A 19,995-nucleotide genomic window follows, 5' to 3' on the forward strand; every position below is an offset into this window, starting at 1 on the left:
CCGGTGACGGTACACATCAAGGAACACCACAAGAAACCATTCTGGGGCTGAGTGAAGAATGAGTGATGTGAAAAGTTGCTAACATCAACGGCCTGTTGCTGAAACATAAAATAAAACCGTTAAGAAGCTAATTTGTTATGCTGTTATTTGTTTGCGCTGTTTCGGAAAAAAATTGTTTCGAATGAATCAGTTGAGCCCCACAAGGATGATTCCGTTAGCACTTAAAATGCACCAAAGCTTTATTCATCCAGTCTTTGGAGTTTTCCAATTGTAGGAAGAGCTTTAAAAATTACACTCTGTTTATTACGGATTTAAATGTGAATTCGCTCGATCGCCTTGGCCCGTAAGTTACAATGTTCAAATATCACCGACGTTGCCGGAGTGACAATATTGGACACTGTTCAAATTTAAATAATTCAACAGAGGCACCAGTGTCTTCACTTTTGTAGCGACATTGCGCTTCGGAATAAGAGGCAGCTTTGAGGGGATCAAATCTTAGAAAAGTTACACTTTATTCAACTCTTCTCAGTTAGATCTTATTGAACGCAGCAATATCAACCGACTGCACTAAGTCTTCAAATTCGTGGATCTTCTCTGTGAGCTCATCTACAGAAACCTTGTCGTCTTCGATAACACAGCAAATCTGCAGTTTCTTGATGCCATAGCCGACCGGGACGAGCTTTGCAGCACCCCACAGAAGACCGTCCATTACGACGCTTCGGACGCTCTTTTCCATTTCCGCCATGTCTGTTTCGTCATCCCACGGCTTAACGTCTAGCAGGATTGAGCTCTTCGCGATCAGGGCAGGTTTTTTCGATTTCTTTGCGTTGTATGCAGCCAAACGTTCCTCCTTCAGCTTCGCCGCCTCTGCACTCTCCTCCTCGTCCTCCGAACCGAACAGGTCAACATCGTCGTCATCAGCGGCGGCGGCAGCAGCAGTAGTCGGCTTACCGCCGGCCAACTGCGGCAGGGCCTGTCCGCCCCACTCCGACCGCTCCTTGGTGCTGAACGACGCAATGTGGTTGTACCACCGCAGTGCGTGTACATTCGAGGCGGCCGGTGCTTTACCGAGCGCCTCAAACACCGAAAGGTCGGCCTTCGAAGGGGTGTATCTGTCAAAGGACGAGAATTCGCGTCAGCAATCTAACCTCACACTCGAGCGAAACTGGATCTGCGATTGCACTCACCCCGACACGTAGCTGTTGTCAGCCAGGAACTTGTCCAGCTCCTTCAGTCCGTTGGCGGTTTTCACATCTCCAAATGCCATTGTTACGATGTTTGTTGCGTTTCTTGTGCGAATTGTACTCGTTCACAATCGGAGCACGATGCGGCCACGACGAAAAGCAGAGTCGAAAAGAACCGTGCACACGCAAACTGTTTTGACAGCGGCCGTCATGCTCCACACGATGTTTTCGATGACACGTCCATTCTATGTTTTAAGCATTCAACAGATTTCTTAAAATTTCTGATATAATGTTTCGCTTGATCTTGGCCAACAATAAAACCGAGCGTACGAAGGGTATTATAATTTGTCCCATGCTGAAAGCAATCATAGAACGCAATCGGTGGTTGTTGTGCCGCAAAATTAAAACTGACAATTACACGGTCGGTCGCGCAATAGTACGTTTAACTGTCAGCAGGCTCCTCAGTGGCTCGCGAAGGAAAAACCTTCTGTGGCTTGCATATTGTGCCGAAGAAGCTTTCGGATCAAGCAGAAATCTGGTACGAACGTCGGTTTTCGTGCGTTCGTTTGTTAGGTGGCACCATCAGGCCAGGCTACAGAAGCTAAACATACGACGGCAATCGGCCACGGCCACTTGGTAGTAGATTAGGGGTCCGGCCAGAGTGTGTGGTGGGTATTTTTGCGTTCTTTGCCACGGAGGCCGTAAGCCGTAAGGGGAGCGTTCGATCCAATATTGTGATAGAAGAAGCAGCAGCTCCCAGCGCAAATTAGAGCACCAGAACCTATCTGCTACCGCTTGGAAAACAAGACCTCCGTCGTTCGGAACTAGCGTCATCCTCCGTACACTGGTGCTCGCCAACACGGAGCTGCTCTTCGAATAAGAGGATCTGAACGGTGGTTGAACAGCTGGAAAAATGGGACCCAGTGTCCACGCTCGGCGCCACTTGTTATTTTTCGGCGAAACATCCCACGATTAGGCGCAGTGAGCTCAAGAAAACCTACGTAGAAACGTCCTGTGTGCGTGTGTGTGTTTGTGGGAAAAATAACATGGTGCGGGGCGGCAGGCTCCTATCGGTTGATCGTTCATCGGGGAGCATCGGTGGTGTGTACAAAAGTGAGCGGAATATATTCGTCTAAAAAGACGAAAAGAAAGCCAGCCTGCCAACCTGCCAGCCTTTACAACAGAGAGATTGGGAGAGCGACTGCTAGAACGGCGAGAGCGCGCAGAAAAGCGCTTGTGCGTGCTCGTTCGTGTCCGTGCCTTCGTTGCCCCGGGCCCCCAACGGAACGGAAGCTGTTCGTCCATCAAAAAAAAATTAAATAAAAACCGGAACGGCTCCCTCCATTCTGCTCTTGAGCACATGCGAACTCGGCCTCCGGAACGCGTTATTTTCCCCCACGTTTACCAAATAGTCCCAAACGTGTAGCTGCCCCCCTCCGGAAGGACAGTCGAACTTTTGTCTTGACGCTGTCCAAGAAACATCAACAAAGAGCCATCCTGTGTAGAAGAAGCGTGCCCAGCATCCATCGGGATCGGGTAATGTGATTGCTCCCGAGTCCCGGTCGCTGCGTGGGTGATGGAGCCTACTCCAACCAAAGCGTGGTGGTTGCAGCTGCACAGTGGTTTTTAGAAAGGTCGGAATAGAGTGGCATCGCTCGGCCTGCTCGGATGATAAGAAAGCTCGAATCGGTGTGTTGGCACCTACTTGGACTGCTGTTTTTCCGCTGCTTTTGGCACCGATGGCAGATTTTCTTCTCTATTAGATGAGATAGTTTTCATGTTTTTTTCTTTCTTTAAACCATCTCACCCCCAGGAGAGGTGCAGTGTCATCCGGCCAACAATCTTCTCCGCACTGTACGGGGCCGCGGGCGGTTAGTGATTGGTGCTCCTCGGAAAACCTACAAAGGCAGCGAGTGTTGTGATAGCACATTGGCCGTTTCGCATCGATTGCCGGGTTGCAAAGTGCAGAGTGGAAAACCACACACTGAACAGAACCAGCCACCTGCGGTCCGTTCCAGCGTGCGTTTCCATCAGCTGCGTTCGTCCGTGCGTGCGCCTGTGAAAGTTTGGTGCCGCATGTGTGCTTGCGGATGCGCGCATTCGCTAGTCGCTGAATGTGTGCAGCGGCAGTGGCCGCTGCTGTACGTGTGTCTCTAAGGTGCATCGAGGAAAAAACGGAAAGAGAGATCGAAAATTCTATATTTGTCGGATGTGAGGCAAACGGCAAAGCGAAAGAAAAAATTCGAAGAAAGAATTAGACAAGAAGTGTCATTATATTTTTTGTTGTGACTGTGTGTTTGCGTTGGCCGCGAGGGGTTGACGACGGTGTGTGGTGTTGCTGTGCATGATCCAACAGCTCGCGCCTACTTGTGCTGTCAATTCGTGAGGATAAAATTTGCACTTCCATCGGCTGGCTTGCCAGATCGATCGACGGTGATACCCCGAGCCGGGAACCGATTGAAATCCGGCCAGCAGTGTGCGTACAAAGTTGATCCCCGGACTGGAAACAGGCAGCCGATCCGATATCGGGCAAATGAGAAGATTGATGCTCGTATCGTCGCATCCTAGATTTGTTCAGTTCTGAGAGGACCACAGCCGCAACATTGTTTGAACCGCATCGAGCAAACCGACGTGTGGTACAGAACGACGGATTCGCTACAGAACTGGCTACCCCCGTACGGACAACGTCATCAAGCAGGACACTATAATGAAGAGACGTAATGCCGACTGTGGCAAAATTCGACGGCCCATCAAGAAAAACAAAATAGCAGAACAGATTGGCAGGTACGTGGCGATGTCCCCAGGAGCTCTGGGGTTACTGAGAGAGAATCTAATGGCCTATGTTTTTGCATCTTCAAAAAGTGATTGGCAGTAGAATGCTTTGCCCGATTGAAAACAGCAACCCAAAACTCAGAAACCAAACACCTTGGCGTTCTACGAGGAAGGATTAAACCGAATCGTTGCGCATTGTAAACAAATGAAACAAAAGTGTTGAGAAGTTCACTCTCGCAACACATTTGACGGTCTCTCTGGCTCTCTTTTTTTCACGAGACGATATGTATGTAAACGGGAAGACAGGCAGCTTAGATAACTGCCCATGGTCACCTTCTCCCTTTTGTGTTCTGCCAGGAGGCAGCGCAATGCAAAGAAGAAACAAATGTTCACATGCATTTTGTTGACATTGACCGCGTGCGACCGCGCGACAATCAAAGCGGATGGCGGCATGGCGTGCTACGTTCACGGAATATCAGTTTTATTCATATCTCTGTTTATGATGCTCTTAACGAATGTTGATTTTGATTTTCCCCGTCTTGAGAGCGGTTCTCGTCACAGTGCGACCAGGATGTTTGCATTCGATTTCAGGATACCGTTTTTGGACAGTCGAATATCCGGACGTTGTGAACTAACGACGCAAGTAACGAGCAATTAACCGTCGGTTTCACAGGTTCAAAAACTAATTTGGAATCGTCCTTCCGAAAGGATACCGGAGGAGTACTTGTTGCTCTTGGCTTTTTCAATTTTTTTGCATACATGATCGGTGATGCTGCCTTCCCGGCACATTGTCACAGATGTGTTGTCATCAAGGGAAGTGTTTGTATGTGTTTGATTTGACTGCCTTGCCAGGCCTATCGGTGATGTAATTTTACCAATTTCTTGTTCCCATTCGGCCATTTCCACTCGAACAGCTGCTATATCTTTTCACGTGCGCCTATCAATTCTGTTCGATGTTTGTTTGCGTTGCGGCCTCCTTGTGCGATCCTTATGATCTCCGGCCAGCTGTCTTGGGGAATGGTGTTTTCGGATTGCCAGTCGTTAGTATGCCGGGATCAGTTGTGTCCATCTTGCGGTTAATTCGTTCATTTTCGTTGGCCGTCCGTTAGCTCGCTAAATTTTTATTCATCATTTCAAAAAGTTGAAATGCTGGTTGATTGAGGTGTATGTGTAATTTACGCTATTGGCTGTATTTTGGCAGGTTATAAACCATTGTTGGAAGCTGAAGAAAACATTAAATTTACATATACAAGAAGTAGAATGGAATATGAACTACACCTCTCGCTTTTCCTCCGTTACAGCAACACACTGCTCTACGTGAAATTCCTGCTACTATGGGCGTCCGTGATAACCGCAGACTTTCTGTTGGAGTTTCGCTTCGAATTCCTTTGGCCGTTCTGGCTCCTACTCCGCTCAGTTTATGATTCTTTCAAGTATAAGGGACTGGTAAGTGATGACCCCAGGCGTACTACCGCAAAGCAGGTGAATTCGTTCGTGTTAACTGAGTTCTGTTGCGTGTTTATAGGCCTTTTCCGTGCTATTCGTCTGCATAGCGATCACTTCCGATTTGGTGTGTCTATTCTTCATCCCCGTTCAGTGGCTGTTTTTTGCTGCCAGCACCTACGTTTGGGTGCAATACGTTTGGCACACGGGTAAGAGTTACTCAAACTACGCTAATAGGTGTCCGTTGGCCCCGTTTGTGCGTCCTTGCTCCGTAACTGTGAATGGATTCCCGTCCTTTTTTTCTAGATAAAGGTATCTGTTTGCCGACGATAATACTTTGGATACTGTTCGTATACCTTGAGGCAGCCATTCGATGGAAGGATAGTCGTAACATACCACATCTCGATCTTTGTCGGCCATTTGCTGCCCACTGGTAAGTTTGGATTTTTGCACCAAGCAAATGCAACGGAACCGCTCCTAGCTGACTGACGATTGTCTTTGCAGCATTGGCTACCCTGTGGTTACGCTCGGTTTCGGTTTCAAAAGCTACGTCGGCTATTGCATCCGGCAGCGCAAGCAGCGAGAGGTAGCGAAGGACAATGACTTCTACATGCAGCTGCTACAGGAAGCGTTGCCCAAAGATGAATCCTCGCTACTCGACCAAGTGCCGGGAGACGGGTCGAGTGGCACAGGTTCAGAGCAACAGTTACAAAAAGATCTGATCGTCGTGACGGCAACGACCACGTCGATCACAGCATCGGCAGTGTCCATGTCGAGCACGTTACTAAATAGTATGAACACCAGTAGCAGCAGTAGCACCTCCAGCAGTAGTCGAAGTGATGCTGGCCAGAATCATCACCATCATCATCCGCACAATCATCACAACCACCACCACCATAACCACCAGCAGCAGCAACAACAACCGAATACTCATAGTAAGAGTGCTCAAAATCACAAATCTCCGAGCAATAGCACCGCGTCGACGTCGCATGTTAATGGGCACGTGAGTAGTGGCAGCTCGCCATCGGTCAACACCAGCGCGATGAACGGTGGCCTGAACCACCAGCCATCGTCCGGGCAGGGCTCTTCCAAGCACAGGAAAAGTTTGGACAAGGATAGCAGTAGCACCTCTTCGTCCGCATCGAGCACCTCAAATGGAAGCATCAAAGGGAGTAATGGTGGTGGTGGTGCTGGTGGAAGTGGGAACTTTTCGTATCACCAGGCCATCGCTACGTTTCCACAAAGTAACGGTGGTGGTTGCAGTACTGCATCAAACGTCGCTACTGTCACCGCCAGTAGTACAAAGGAGACTAGCGTTTCCGGTGCGCCTCAGCGTGGGAACGACCATGGTAGCAATCACGTAACCAGTGGCCCGACGGTGAAGGACACGAAGGATTCCACCAGTGCTGCGTCCGTCGGGCAGAATCGCAAAGACAGTGACAAGGAATCGAGCGGGAATTCCGTAATGACACCTCCGACTGGCGTTCGAAGCGCGAACGGTGTGGCCAACCGTTCCAAAAGTCCCGCCAATGGTCCGTCACCATGCACGGGCAAAGCTGTCGGTAAACAGGTGAACGGTCATGTTCCGAATCTAGAACCGTCACAGGTGCAGCCACCCAACGCGGCGGCCAATGGTCTGAACGGGGAAAGCAGCCCGGTCACCGTCCCAGTAATGGAAGCCAAAAGCAGTCGGTCGGGGCGGAAAAATCGTCTCAAGCAGCAACAGAAAGCTGCAGATCAGGCGAACATTTCGACGATTGCAAAAATTTTCGCTACTCTGGGGCTGGCCTCTACCGTTACGACCTTAACGACAGCGACTACGAGCACGGCTTCCGGAAGCAGCACCACGAACAGTGCAAACTTCGGTGGAACCACGTCAACAACCGCGACCGATTGTGGGACGGTACCGGGCTCCAAGGATGGTCGAGAAGATGGAGCAGGTGTGCAGAGTGGCCACGAGAATTCACCCTCGGCGAGAGGCGGTTCTGGTAATACTCAACAAAGCGCTGACGTCGGAGACGTCGGCCCAGCGAATGCGGCCCAACCGAAGCTTCCTGCCAATGGGCCACCAGTTCCTTCTTCGCCGACCGTAGTAATGGTGCAGAAAGCATGTGAGGCTTGCCCGCGGCTAGAGGGTGACCTCAAGAAAGTGCGCGCTGAAGTAGCAGCACATCGACAGGCGGAGAGCGAACTTCGCCAAAAGTACGACACGACAGCCAGCAACCTGAAGGGGTGCTTGCAAGCGAAACAGAAGGATTGTGACGAACTGCAGAGCAGGTAAGACACCGGGCGCTTGGGCTGACTATTGTTGTGGTTTTTACACAAAAAATCCTGCTCGAACCATTCTCTTTCAGATACCAAGAGCTGAGTAACCAGCGGCAGCAGGAGCGCCAAAGTTTGCAAACCGTCGAACGACGGCTGGGCGAAGAACGACGACTGCGCCAATCGCTGGAATCACAACTCGGCAACGAGCGGAAACACCGAAAGCTGGCGGAGGAGCGCGTTTCACGAGGAGAGTGCAGTGAGGCGTGCATGGCTAAGAAGCGCCAAATGCAGCTCGAGCTCGATAAGCTGAAGCACGAGCTGTTGAGCTCCGAAGAGTCGAAGCACCTGGCCGAAAAGCAGACACGCAGTTTCGAGCAGGAGGTTCGTCGTGGCGCACAGCATACAATTCATTTTGGTTCAGGTATTTTGGTTACTAATTTGCCTTACTTTTACTGGCATATCGCCATTACCGTAGATGAGAAAGTTCGAAGTGCAGTTACGCAATCGTGAATCGCAGCAAAATACGGAAGTGCTGATGAGTGCACTGGCCGCGATGCAGGACAAGAATGCGACGCTCGAGAAGAGCCTGTCGGCCGAAACGAGAGTTAAGCTGGACTTATTCTCGGCCCTGGGCGGTGCTCGGCGAGAGGTGGACATTCTAACCTGTACGTATTCCGCCGAACCGTTACGACAGAACGACGCGAATCATAACGTGCGTTTTCCTTTTGCTCCTTTGTAGGTTCACTGCGCTCAAAAGAAAAGGAAATTCTCGATCTAAACGCAAAGATCGTGCAGCTCGTTGCGGTAATGCCGACGATGCCGAACGATACTCTCTGTCTGACGGGTCCGGTTGGCAGTGGCACCGGGCAGGACGGCGGGCCGGGCGCGTCGATGATGCGGTTGCCCGATGCACCGCAACTCCTTCCGCAACCGATGAGCGGCGGACTGAACGGTGTCGGTGGTGCTGGGAGCGGTGGCACGGGCCAGCAGCCGAGCCCGATGTCACACATGGTACTGAATGGGCAACCGTTGATCGGTCAATTAGGTGGCGGTCTCGGTGTGCTAACGTCCACGATGACGACCGTTTCGTCCTCGAACTCGGTCTGCCCACCTCCCGGTGTCACTCTGGCCTCTCTCGCTTCCGGTGCTGGAGGTGGTGGGGGCAGCGTGGGACAATTAGTACAAATGCAAAGTACGAATCAGGGCAACGGAAACTGCCCTTCCGGTTTGGACCCGAATGCGACCGTCTACACGCCAAAGAACAATGGCATGGTGGGCGGCACCGAGGCCTGACCGCTTGAGTTATCGTTTCTTCCGCCGACCGGGGTGTCCTTTGCGCCGCCGCATGCCTCCGCCGGCAGTCCAGTCAGTGGTGCGAACAGTATCAGTGCAAGTGTGGCGAACCTTGCTCAACAGCTCAGCGCACACCACAGCCAGCCAGGCTCCGGAGGAGCCAACCTTCTATCGTCCTCACATCCGTCGGCATTGCTTTTGGCCCACCACCATGCTCCTCATCCGTACCAGCAGCAGCATCAGCATCTACAGCACAACCACCATCCTCATCTTCAACAACAGCAGCATCGCCAGCACCAATCGCAGCACGATCCTTTCGGTTAGTTAGTTTGTTTTTGCTTTCACTTAGTTCCTTCATAAGAGGCCGTTCGATGTCTCTAAGCTAAATTACGTTGGAGATCTATTACTATCGGAATGCTAGGGACACGCGCAGCACCATTATCACGTCAGTCTTTCAGTGGTTGCCTTCGCGAACTGAACAGCCCATGTGTAGCACCTTCATCGGATGGTCTCCGATTCATTCGGTGTGCTCTATTTTACGGTGTTAAATTTCAATCCAATTCCACAAATAGGTTTCGCTGTAATTTGATATGAGTTTTTCCCAATTTGTTTTTCGTCGGTGCCTGCAGCGTTGACCTGGACAAACCGTTTACGCTAAGCTTCTTTGCTGTCCTGCATGGGCCATCCATTCGCCTGAAAAGCCATTTATTTCTTAATTTCGAGCAGTTGAAGAAGAGGTATTCGATCGCTGGCGATGTTCCGTTACTGAATTCTACACATCGGCATACACACACACACATACACACACACACACCACACACACACACCACACACACAAACTACACACAAAATCATCGATCTCAATGGGAAATCTCTCGATATCATCATCCCTGTGCTCCGGTTCGTACGCTCTCCGTTGTTTTGTCCGTTTCTTAGCTTCGTAGCATAGCTGATTAGTTGGTAATTTACTTGCGTCCTGCATCACTCTAATGCTTCTGTGCGTTTCGTTTGTCGCCAGCATAATCCTGACGTTCAGAATTGCGTCTTCGTGGTACTTAATCATCCGTTCTCCAACAAAATCCCGTTGTTCGTCCCTTTTTCCCACTTCGAATATTTTATTTACTAGTAACACCAGAACCATCTTGCCGTTTCAGGCTGTCGTATTGGTTAGTGTTTTATTCCTCAAGTTTCTTCGTGCCCCTTTCTGTCTTCTAATACAGTAATGTCTTCCGGTCATCTGAAGGTGTTTTTGTATTCGTTCGAATTCTTGAACGAATCGACATATTCCTTTCCAACCTTATTATTTTCGTTGTTGCCCATTGCCTTACGATAGACCTCAAATCCGCTGAAAATATGCAACTTCTTTCTAAACATTGGCTTTGTTTCAACCGGAGCTGCGTGAGTCCGGCGGAATTGGTTTTGCACTTGACGCCGTAGACTGTTTACTCTTTTTTGACGAGGAAAAAGGCGTTTGAACAACTGGGAAAAAGGAGAACGCTGACGTAATGTTGTGATATCCATACTTGACTTGAAACATATACACGTTCAATATAAAATATACCTACATGTACTGTGTTTTAATTATAAAATGTAATGTTAGATTATTTAGATGCCTAATTCGTGCGAACTTAGGACGAGATTCAGCAAAACGAACAGACACATGTCCGGAAAGCGCTCTTCTGCGATTAGATGTGTATTATTTGGCAAATCATCGCATGTTTGGTAGGTTACCCTGCGCCTAGAGATACTGCCTCATCCTTTCGTTTAGTTGCGTTTGCTATCGAATTTCGATCTCCATTGGGTTATAATTTTGTTGCCATGCTGCAGAGCACCATCCAAAACGGTGAAACGGCGAACAACGTGGAAGATCAGATGCTCAGAGATCTTACGTAGCACGATATTAACGCCTCTTTTAAAAGCCGACCAGTATTGGCAGATCGACAGTTTGTGAACGTTATTGAATGATCGGCGTAACAGGAATAAGATTTAAAAACTCGCAGAACAGCAGACGAAAACGCAAACCTGTACGCGGCTCCCTGTAACGTGCGACTGTGTTGCTGGCAGTGTAAAGGACGATCAGTGGCGCGACTTTATGTTTTGTGTAACACACGAGTGAACGCAAAAAAATGAGGAAAGGACGAAGGAACTGTAAAAAAGTAAAAGCAAACACGCGCAAAAGATGTATTATAAGTGACTTCAAGCGAAGAGCATGAAAACTCACACACAACAAGTACTAACAACTATTGAGATTGATAAAAGATAAACTGTAAAAGAATGAATACCACATTAACGGTAATCATGCGACAGGAAACCCGTCAGAAGGTGATAAAAATGCAAGAAAATGAAAAGAATGAATAGCAAAACCTGTGCATACAGATGTGTGTTATCTTTTCGGTGTCCGAGCTTCGAAAGAAATGTCTGACGCGTGTCGTGTCCTTTATTTGATCATATGTTTGATACAACCATTATCCGAAGAAGAACCTAAACGGTTAACAAAGTTCATAAAAAACGATTCCATCATTGTTCCACATTAAATAGTTTCGAAGAGTCCGAACGTATTATGAGGTTGATAAGTAAGTAACGTTAGCGTTTCGAGGTATCCTCGGTTGTATTAGTCTATTCGCTGTGCTTCAATGTTGTACTGAATGTTCGCGTATGTAGGCGATGAAAAAAAAACGAACTCCAACTTTCGTTCAATTGCAAATTAAAAAAGGCCTGTCCTGTGCGCCGAACTAATCGTGCTTCAGCAAAACCTTCGCACGCGAAAGCTGCACCTGGCACCGTTCCTGAGTGTCGCCACCTTCCACCGCTTGCGCGGCGCCGTCACACAGCTGCACATCCAATCGAACGGTAAATTCCTTCGGAAAGCAGACATCACCCTCACAGAGGTTGAGCTTAAATGCGACATCGATCGTAACCGGATTTCCGTTCGTAGTGAACACCCCTGCCGGTGGGGTCAAGTGCAGCGCCAACGAGCGGACGGAAACATCGAGTGTACCTTTCGTTTGCTCACAGCCCCACTCCGTAGAAGGCAGAGCCAGTGACCACCGCTGTGGTGCTCCTTCGGTAAGCTTTGTGCTTGTTTCCGGAAACGCAAAATCAAACCCTAGCCGAAGTGTGGCGTTTCCACTTCGCGGGTACAGTTTGATTAGTTTCTGCGATCGCACCACTTCGGTGCCACAGTCCATCGCTTCGGCGACTGGAAAGTGGAGCTTCAGCGGACGGATGGTGCTGTCGAAAAGATTGGCCACGAACAGCTCGTGGTTGTTCGTGTCGGCGATAAAGAGCAGTTGACCGGTGCGGTCCAGGCAGAGCCCGGCCGGCTCGTTAAACCGTTTAATGGCGCCATTCGCTTCGCGAAACTCGCAGGTCGTGGCGCAGTTGGTGGTGGCATCTATTTTCTTCACCTTGTGATTGTACGTGTCGGCCACGTAAATGCAACCATCCTTCGAGTTGTAGGCCACACCGAGGGGATGCTGAAACTTGGCCGCATACTGCTTGCCGTCCACATCGCCAAATGCAAACAAATCCTGCAGGAGAGGAGAAGAGAGAAACACACGGTCGCATTTGTATCGGAGTTTGGGGAAAGGAAAGTGCACTTACCACTGGATTACGATCACCTCCGGCCACTGCCAGTACTTTCCCGTCGGTCAGCGAAATCTTCCGTATTGCCGAGCTCTCGCTGTCCGCCAGGTACATCTCTTTCACTTCTCGGTTGATGGCTAACCCGGAAGGTTGCGCGAACGCAGCACTGTGTGGATACGAAGTGTTGCGGTTCTGCTCGTGGCCACTGCCAGCAATGGCCCAGCAGCTTCCGGCGGTATACTTTTTAAACTTCCACCAGATTGTGTCCTGCAGGAAGACAGCCCAGATCTGGTGGATGCCGGCCATTGCGACCAGCAGCACCTCTTTGAGCGGTGCCTTCGACTCGTCCACGTGAAACGACATATCGAGATCACGCGTCGTGTACACCGCCACGTCCCAGGGCGAAGAGATAGGCTGTTCCCGGCCTCCCTTCCCGCCCGTGCGATCGTTACCCTGCACCCCGTTGCCGACGACGGTACTCACCGTACGCTCGGTAAGATCGATCCGGCGAATGGCATGATTTTCGTTGTCTGCAACAAACACTGTGTCCATCCCACGGAAGGCCACACCCTGCGGGGCGTTGAAACGAGCTTTCTTGAAGCTACCATCGACGAAACCACTCGCTTTCCCACCGATCGTATGGCGCACGGTACCGTTTGCTTCGATGATTAGAACCCGATGATTGCCGGAGTCGGACACGGCGTACAGTTCCTCATCATTGCCGCCCTCGGAGCGCGCAATCTTTCCCGGGAACTTCAGATTCGACGCCAGCCCGGCGGTTTGCGAAAGATTCATCGGTAGCGAGTGCTGCAGCAGTTCGCCCTTCTCGCGGTAGTACCGCAACGTGCTGCCGATGTAAAGCTTCAGATCCTCGTAGTTGCCCTCGCCCATAATCACGAGCAGTGGGTTCGCCCGTGGACCCAAAATCATCAATGTTGGCCAGCACTGGACGCGCAGTTGGCGCCACATCGCCGTACCGCTATCATTTACCACCGGGTGCGTTATTTCGTACCGCTCGACGGCAGCATGGATATTGGCTGAGTCCTTCTCGTTCCGGAACTTGGCACTGTGGACACCGACCACCACCAGGCCCTGCTCGATTGGGTGGAGGTGCTCCAGCCGCTTCAGATTCGGCAGAATGTGCATGCAGTTAATGCAGCAGTAAGTGAAAAAGTCCAGCACTACGACCTTGCCACGGAGTGACCCCTGCAGCGACAGAGGTTCGTTCACGTTGAACCAATCCAGTCCGTCCGGGAATTCGGCCGTCACGCTTTTGCTCTCCCGATCGGCAACCTTCAGGTAGTCCATTACGTACTTCTGGCGTTTGGCCGGGTTGCTCCCGGCAGAACAAAGGTCGTCCGCAAGCTGGTTGCTATTGCTGGCCAAGACCTCCATCATGTCTTGACCCTCGGGCGATGAGCTCATCCTGGTACCTATTTTGATGACCGCCGGTAACGTAGACGAGGGGTGCAGAAAAGAGGGTTTCGATCGGAACTGAAAGGACCTTGGCTCACCGTGCTCGCGGATTGTTTTGATTACCGATGACGTTCGCAATGCAACTTCTCGATGGAACTGTTTGACGTGTAAGTGTAGCGCACGCGAAACCAGAGCCATGTGTAAAGAGCACGCAGTAAATGCGTAAAAAGACCTCCAAAGCAAGTTTGAATGTTTTCACAATGTACCAGAGCTGTTTGAGATAGAGAGAAAGTAAAGTGACGCAGGTGAATCAATTTTAATTCTATTAACTAATATTTTTAATCTATTCCATTAACACAGCATGTCACAAAACAGCGCTGCAACAAACACACGCCAAATTTCACATTATGACGTGTTGCAAGTGGCGAACGATGCAACGGTTGAGGAAATTCGAAAAGCTTATCAAACGTTGGCCTTGCAATTTCATCCTGATAAGCGGAAAAATGATCCCGATTCGGAGCGGTTTATTCGCATCGATGGAGCATGGAAGGTATTGCGGGATGAACAGTCGCGTCGAGTCTACGATGCAGAACTAATGCAACGGTCGTGCGAGGACGAGTATTTTGTGAACGAGATCCTTACGAAGGCAGATTTCGATAGAAACCACGAAGATGGCTACAATTATCACGCGTGCCGATGTGGCGGATATTATGTTTTACCGGATGAACCAATTATCGAAAAGATATACGTTGGTTGTGATGAATGCTCCCTAGTAGTGCAGGTAAACCCATCATAAAGAAAATAATTTTTTATTACATTACGATGCGATTCGTTTGAAAATAAACCTATAATAAAAGCACAAATTAAGACACGCATTGTTAAAATGGTAAAATTATTAATGGTAAAGATGGTGGAAAATTTTTGCTGCACCGTGCAACATCCTCGAGAAGCGACCAAAGTTTGGTCGATTATTGTCGCTATGAATCGACGAATCGAACGAACGACGCCATCTGACGTCTTCGCTGTCACACAGTCCAAAGTTTTCAGTCGTGTCATTACGTTTGGATCGAAATTTTCCTCAGCAGCCCGTGCGGGAAGCTAATTTCGTGATTCGTTTGCGTTCTCCCGTTTTTGTCGGTCGCATAAGTTCGTTGAAAAGGTTCATCAGGAGAAAGTGTAGTGACGATAGCCCGCGACCATGAACGCATTCGGCGACAACTTTGAGAAAGACGTCGATCCTGCGGCCGAGTTTCTGGCCCGCGAACAGAACGCACTCGCGGGACTAGAGGATGAAATTCCGCCTGTGGTTGCTACTGGCGCTGCGACGACGAATGGTTCCCTCGACGGTGACCCGGTGCCGAAAGCAGGTTCGTTTGTGGCCGCAAGGTCCGTTTCGCTCACTGCGCCCAAGAAGCATAAACAATCATCGACTTGAAGTTCTTTCTTTTAAGTAACCTCCATAACATTAAACATGTATCCATGCTCATACCACCTAACCCCGCGCCACATAACCCCACGAAAGCCGATGCACGCGAAACCGTTTATTAGTCATCAACACTGTTTGAATCATCCAACGTTTGTGATAACTTATTGGAACGACACTTGCTGTGGAGTTGACTCTTTTATCGCACACTCCGGAGTACGCCCCTTCATGTTTGGTGCGATCGTATACTGCCGGATTGGTTGTGTTAATTGAATTAAGTGCCGATGATTCGTGGCTCCGCCGAAACCTTCACCCTGGAAGACACTACGGCTAATTCATATAGCATTACCTTTCTCCGAACGGCAGCGAGATCGCTAAGTGTCTGCCCTTGAAACGCTTCGCTTCGATGTTGGGCTTTCGTGAAACTCCATTGCACCAGCTTATCGTACCTTTGTCCATTCGTAACCACTGCCTCGTTTTATGTTGCTTTGAATGTCCGTTTTCAAAGTGAAAAGTTAGAGTGAAATTATATTTTGAGCGAGAACGATCTGGTGTATTGATTTATGCAGTGATGCGTTGCAATGTTCCAAACGTCAATCAAATTCTCCCGATTTCCATTCTCATACTCAAAATTCCTACTCTAAACACTAACGAACGAGATCGTTACTGCAGGAACTGGTCTTGCACACATGCCAACGAAGATGCGCGAAAACAATCACATTAATATTTTTCGTTTATTTCGTTTCTTTTATTCTACATCTGGACATCTACTACTACTACTACTTCTACTCCATAATCTACACTACCTACCGGTGCTCGGTTTTGTTTTTCGGCTTTTTGCGTTCTGTTATGCGCCCTAATGATCACGTTTGTACCACTTGTACCGTCGTCGTTCGGCGAAATCCGGATAACTGTCACGATTCCATCAAAATCTGGAAACTGCATCGCTATCGTGTTAATACTCGCAAAAATATGCTCCACCATTGACCATCGTATACTTGTGAAATAACGAAATTTCGCATTACCATTCGCGCGCGCGTTCTCTGTCGATCGCGAACCGATCCTCGCGCTTGCGCTTCCAATGCACCAACGCACACGCACACCACAGAATCGACAGGACTTGAAAATGAGCTAAACGGAAGCTTTGAAATGATCAATAATGCCGATGCGCAAGAACCACCCTCCACTACTACTGCCGACTATAATCTCAACACAGGTAAATACATGCCAAAAGCTACATACACGGTGCGTACACGAATGGTTCTAATTTGCTCACAGTTTCACTATAAACTTTCACATCTGTGATCGGCAGTGTCCGCCGATCGCACCGGAAACGGAATGATAGATGCTGCTTACTAATCCCCGTTGGTAACATGCGTAGCGCCCAAAATGCTCTTCTGTTCGTGGTCGTCCACCAAACTAGCTGCTAGACTTATACCACTATTCCAGAGGTCCCAGCTTCTGCTCTTCTTTTGGCAACAAAGATGGTAGCGGATTTGGCAAAAACTACTACAACTTGTCCTTTGAATATTGGCTTGCAGAACGGAAATATAATGTTTAGCTGGAAATAGGGACAACGTTGAGGGACCACAAAGTTGCCTGCAAAAAAGGGGCAGAAGCGCACTGGCTTTCTGTTTTTTTGAACGTACTAAATAATTAAGCTTTAGTGCATGGTTTTTTTTTACTGAATCCCATCCCATCGTGCTTTTTTTTAAATAAAACATTAAAACAACGCCCTGGCAATGTGATAAACTTCCGTCAGTTGTTCCTGCTACGTATAGACGAATAAATCCGTTTACTCCACAGTTCCTAATCTCACTATCGTTTCACATCCTTGCACATCGTTGCATCAAAAGTCTCGGTTTTTCGTTATGTTATGCTTCTTCCTTAGGTTTATGTTACTCGTTCGTTTTCTTTCTAATGATGTATGTACAAATGTGTTTCTTTTTTCCCAATTTTCGTAGAAGATGATAATGATGATTTTGCAGGCTTTACAGGTAAGTTAAACGGAATGTGTATACTAATATAAACATGGTCCCCTTGAGCTGCCCACTATCCTCTGCTGTAAACCGTTTTTCCTTTGACGAATTTGTCTCAATTCTCTTGTTATTAACTAGAATTTTCTTTGTTAAACAAAGTTACAGTGCACAAGCGATTTGCTGGTAGTAATTTGTTAGAACATTATTTTTTCCGTTGCGCATAGTACATCGTCATCAGGCTTATGCTTAACATTAGCCTCCCGTGAGAAGGAAACTAGTATCAAAATACTGTTCAAAGCGACCGTTCTTTCCATTACGATCTTTCACACTTAGGACGTACTTTCGATAAAAACAATTCCAATCGCAGAAAATACCGATTTCGGTTTCGGCGCGAAGAGTTTGATTATTGACTCAATGGTTTGCTTTCTGTTTTCAGTCCCCAAGCAAGTGACGGAAGAACCGGAAAAGATTCGGAAGTGGCGCGAAGACCAGAAGACCCGGTTGGAGGAGAAAGATCGCGAGGAGGAGCGCAAAAAGGACGAGCTTCGCGAACAGGCCCGCAAGGAGCTGGAGGACTGGTACAAGCACCATGAAGAGGCCATCTCGAAAACGAAAGCCGCCAACAGGTAACTCGAATTAACTTTTTTTGAAGTGTTTGCGGGAACTAACCAGAGATGCAAGTATTTGTCGACGTTTATCAGTCTTCATTTGATTCATGTATCTTCATTAAAAACTGGTCGCGAGTGGTAGCAAAAACATGTTTCAAAAATGACTTGCAAACTAAATTATTAAACGTGTTTCTTCACCAATCGTTCTAACATGCTTCTTCTTTCTTTCACTAATGCTCAAATAATTCAATCGTCTATTGTGCGATTTTCTAAACAAATACGCCGAGTAGGGAATCGGCCAAGTAAGTAAATCTTTTTCTAGCAGGTACTTTGCAAAAACTGTTTGTTTTATTGGTTTGTAGACTAGGCACATGTTTTATAGTTTTTTAATATTGTTTGTAGTTGTTATACCAGAGTGCGATTAGGGTTTTATATTCGGTCAGCATTCCATTTGCCAAAATGGACGGTTTTAACTACATTACGTTCAATACATTGTTACAAACTTCATTCGAGCGATAGTTTTTCGATGAAACATTCCATATTTCCCACATGCGTAGTGCGTTGATTGTGAAAATATTTTCAAAATGTTGATACCTTGTACCGTGTACCGTTTCAGGAACGCCGAAAAGCAGTTTGTTGCGGAGACGGACGAAATTGAACCGGGCACAGAGTGGGAACGGATTGCCAAGCTGTGCGACTTCAATCCGAAGACGAACAAGTCCAGCAAAGACATCTCTCGCATGCGTTCCATCATTCTGCAGTTGAAACAGAATCCAATCCAGTCCACCAAGAAAGTTTAAGCGAAACGAAAGGCGTTCACTTGCATGCGGCGCCCAGGTCCGCAGCGACAGATAGACTCGCCGTTATATGCACGTGTGTATCGGCTAATGTGCTCAACGCAGTATCTATCCCACTCTCAATCGTATCCCTGCGATTTAGAAGCGGCAAATGAAGGCGATCCCGTGGGGATTCCGTGAGTAATCAGACCATAAGAATGCTCTGCTTCTGTTCTGGTTATAATTGTCGCTGCAGTGAACTAGCCACTAACAAATACAAAACAAAAAATCTACTGAATCATAGTAGTAATATAAATAATAATTATATTAACGATAATACTATTTCAAAAAGATAGTAACGAAGCGAGAATCCCCTAAACGGAAAGGGTATATATATATATTGCAATGGATAAGTACTGTTTAAAGTTGTAGAATCAAAAGAGAATAACCCCTTTCATCGAGGAACTAAAGGAATAATGAAAACATTTAAGCATTCAAGCAATTGGTAGGAAAGTGCTCCATTGCTATTAGGTGAAAAGAACGCGAAGGTCAAATAAACCGATGTTTCAAAATTCCAAGAAGAGTTTTTGCTTTGTGGGATGTTTGTTTAAAATATGGATGGATAGCAAAGTGTGTTGTTTCTATCTGCATCTATTTCTATCTGCGGATCAATTAAATGTGCTGCTTGATAAGTGTAGACCAGATGGAACAACCTCATACACCGATCACGATACACGATCGCTTCCAAAAAAGAGGTGAGAAAAACTGTAATTTTACATGCTACACTGTCACGTGAATGCGCCATTCGACGCTTGCACCAGGCGGTTTGAAGAACTTTGCCGTCATCGATCCTTTCGCCTGGTTTCCCAAATGGGCTAACATCAATGAAAGTACGACACTGGCTTTCGTCGAAGATGAACGCTGCATGATCAAGTGTTCCAGCTTCTCGACGGCCCGCTCCTGCTTGTCCACGATGCCACCGCTAAGTTGCGGCACAATTGTCTGCAACGAGACAAAACGTTATACTTTCTGCAAAACGATCGGTGCCCTCGAAACCTGGCGAAACCTACACTTTCCTCCATATTACGAACGCCTTCCCGATCGATGCCGAGCTTCTCGATCAGTTCTTCGAAGCTTTTCTGCATCACGCTGTGGTCGGTAATTTTTTTTGCAGGGTGTACCTTTGCCATAGTTAAAATGCAGCCCCTTCATAAAATACGAGTAAAACACATTCTTGAGGAATTCTGTCTT

The 19,995-nt window shown here is 48.0% G+C and overlaps 5 protein-coding genes across 8 annotated transcripts; 3 read left to right on the plus strand and 2 right to left on the minus strand.

Annotated features, from left to right (window-relative positions):
- Window positions 1-488: 488 nt before the first annotated feature.
- Window positions 489-1,356, minus strand: LOC131206187 (probable elongation factor 1-beta). Its single transcript, XM_058198634.1, has 2 exons — window positions 1,188-1,356; window positions 489-1,112 (listed from the first exon to the last, which is right to left on the minus strand). The coding sequence occupies exons 1-2, from the start codon at window positions 1,265-1,267 to the stop codon at window positions 530-532; spliced, it is 663 nt and encodes a 220-aa protein (XP_058054617.1). The 5' UTR covers window positions 1,268-1,356; the 3' UTR covers window positions 489-529.
- A 2,490-nt stretch (window positions 1,357-3,846) lies between these two features.
- On the plus strand, window positions 3,847-9,715 carry LOC131210755 (macoilin-1-like). The gene is made up of 8 exons (XM_058204051.1): window positions 3,847-3,968; window positions 5,258-5,402; window positions 5,482-5,608; window positions 5,706-5,832; window positions 5,904-7,676; window positions 7,754-8,045; window positions 8,140-8,329; window positions 8,404-9,715. Exons 1-8 carry the CDS (start codon window positions 3,892-3,894, stop codon window positions 8,955-8,957), a joined length of 3,285 nt encoding a protein of 1,094 aa, XP_058060034.1. The 5' UTR covers window positions 3,847-3,891; the 3' UTR covers window positions 8,958-9,715.
- A 1,651-nt stretch (window positions 9,716-11,366) lies between these two features.
- On the minus strand, window positions 11,367-14,188 carry LOC131209688 (NHL repeat-containing protein 2). The gene is made up of 2 exons (XM_058202813.1): window positions 12,561-14,188; window positions 11,367-12,487 (listed from the first exon to the last, which is right to left on the minus strand). The coding sequence occupies exons 1-2, from the start codon at window positions 14,154-14,156 to the stop codon at window positions 11,690-11,692; spliced, it is 2,394 nt and encodes a 797-aa protein (XP_058058796.1). The 5' UTR covers window positions 14,157-14,188; the 3' UTR covers window positions 11,367-11,689.
- LOC131209698 (dnaJ homolog subfamily C member 24-like) lies at window positions 14,123-14,808 on the plus strand. The gene is made up of 2 exons (XM_058202824.1): window positions 14,123-14,249; window positions 14,319-14,808. Exon 2 carries the CDS (start codon window positions 14,320-14,322, stop codon window positions 14,752-14,754), a length of 435 nt encoding a protein of 144 aa, XP_058058807.1. The 5' UTR covers window positions 14,123-14,249; window position 14,319; the 3' UTR covers window positions 14,755-14,808.
- Window positions 14,809-15,003: 195 nt separating this feature from the next.
- Window positions 15,004-19,334, plus strand: LOC131216312 (clathrin light chain). 4 transcript variants are annotated; one of them, XM_058210768.1, is made up of 6 exons: window positions 15,004-15,325; window positions 16,490-16,597; window positions 17,346-17,378; window positions 17,797-17,986; window positions 18,259-18,270; window positions 18,585-19,333. In XM_058210768.1, the coding sequence occupies exons 1-6, from the start codon at window positions 15,157-15,159 to the stop codon at window positions 18,766-18,768; spliced, it is 696 nt and encodes a 231-aa protein (XP_058066751.1). In that variant the 5' UTR covers window positions 15,004-15,156; the 3' UTR covers window positions 18,769-19,333. The 4 variants fall into 4 exon arrangements, with proteins under 4 accessions (XP_058066751.1, XP_058066767.1, XP_058066776.1 ...); XM_058210784.1 differs by lacking the exon at window positions 17,346-17,378 and having other exon boundaries at window positions 18,585-19,334; XM_058210793.1 differs by lacking the exon at window positions 16,490-16,597 and having other exon boundaries at window positions 18,585-19,332.
- Window positions 19,335-19,995: the final 661 nt, after the last annotated feature.

This window comes from Anopheles bellator, chromosome 1 (genome assembly GCF_943735745.2).
Source record: "Anopheles bellator chromosome 1, idAnoBellAS_SP24_06.2, whole genome shotgun sequence".
NCBI classification, from domain to species: domain Eukaryota; kingdom Metazoa; phylum Arthropoda; class Insecta; order Diptera; family Culicidae; genus Anopheles; species Anopheles bellator.

Excerpts from the sequence above, each read along its gene's own strand:
- LOC131206187 (XM_058198634.1), bottom strand. The coding sequence starts at position 1,267 with ATGGCATTTGGAGATGTGAAAACCGCCAACGGACTGAAGGAGCTGGAC. Across the intron at positions 1,113-1,187 it reads GACAACAGCTACGTGTCGGG|ATACACCCCTTCGAAGGCCG; the intron begins GTGAGTGCAATC and ends GTCCTTTGACAG.
- LOC131210755 (XM_058204051.1), top strand. The coding sequence starts at position 3,892 with ATGAAGAGACGTAATGCCGACTGTGGCAAAATTCGACGGCCCATCAAG. Across the intron at positions 5,609-5,705 it reads GCAATACGTTTGGCACACGG|ATAAAGGTATCTGTTTGCCG; the intron begins GTAAGAGTTACT and ends CTTTTTTTCTAG. Across the intron at positions 5,833-5,903 it reads CGGCCATTTGCTGCCCACTG|CATTGGCTACCCTGTGGTTA; the intron begins GTAAGTTTGGAT and ends TTGTCTTTGCAG.
- LOC131209688 (XM_058202813.1), bottom strand. The coding sequence starts at position 14,156 with ATGGCTCTGGTTTCGCGTGCGCTACACTTACACGTCAAACAGTTCCAT. Across the intron at positions 12,488-12,560 it reads GAGGTGATCGTAATCCAGTG|GATTTGTTTGCATTTGGCGA; the intron begins GTAAGTGCACTT and ends CCTCTCCTGCAG.
- LOC131209698 (XM_058202824.1), top strand. The coding sequence starts at position 14,320 with ATGTCACAAAACAGCGCTGCAACAAACACACGCCAAATTTCACATTAT.
- LOC131216312 (XM_058210768.1), top strand. The coding sequence starts at position 15,157 with ATGAACGCATTCGGCGACAACTTTGAGAAAGACGTCGATCCTGCGGCC. Across the intron at positions 15,326-16,489 it reads TGACCCGGTGCCGAAAGCAG|AATCGACAGGACTTGAAAAT; the intron begins GTTCGTTTGTGG and ends CGCACACCACAG. Across the intron at positions 16,598-17,345 it reads CGACTATAATCTCAACACAG|AAGATGATAATGATGATTTT; the intron begins GTAAATACATGC and ends CAATTTTCGTAG.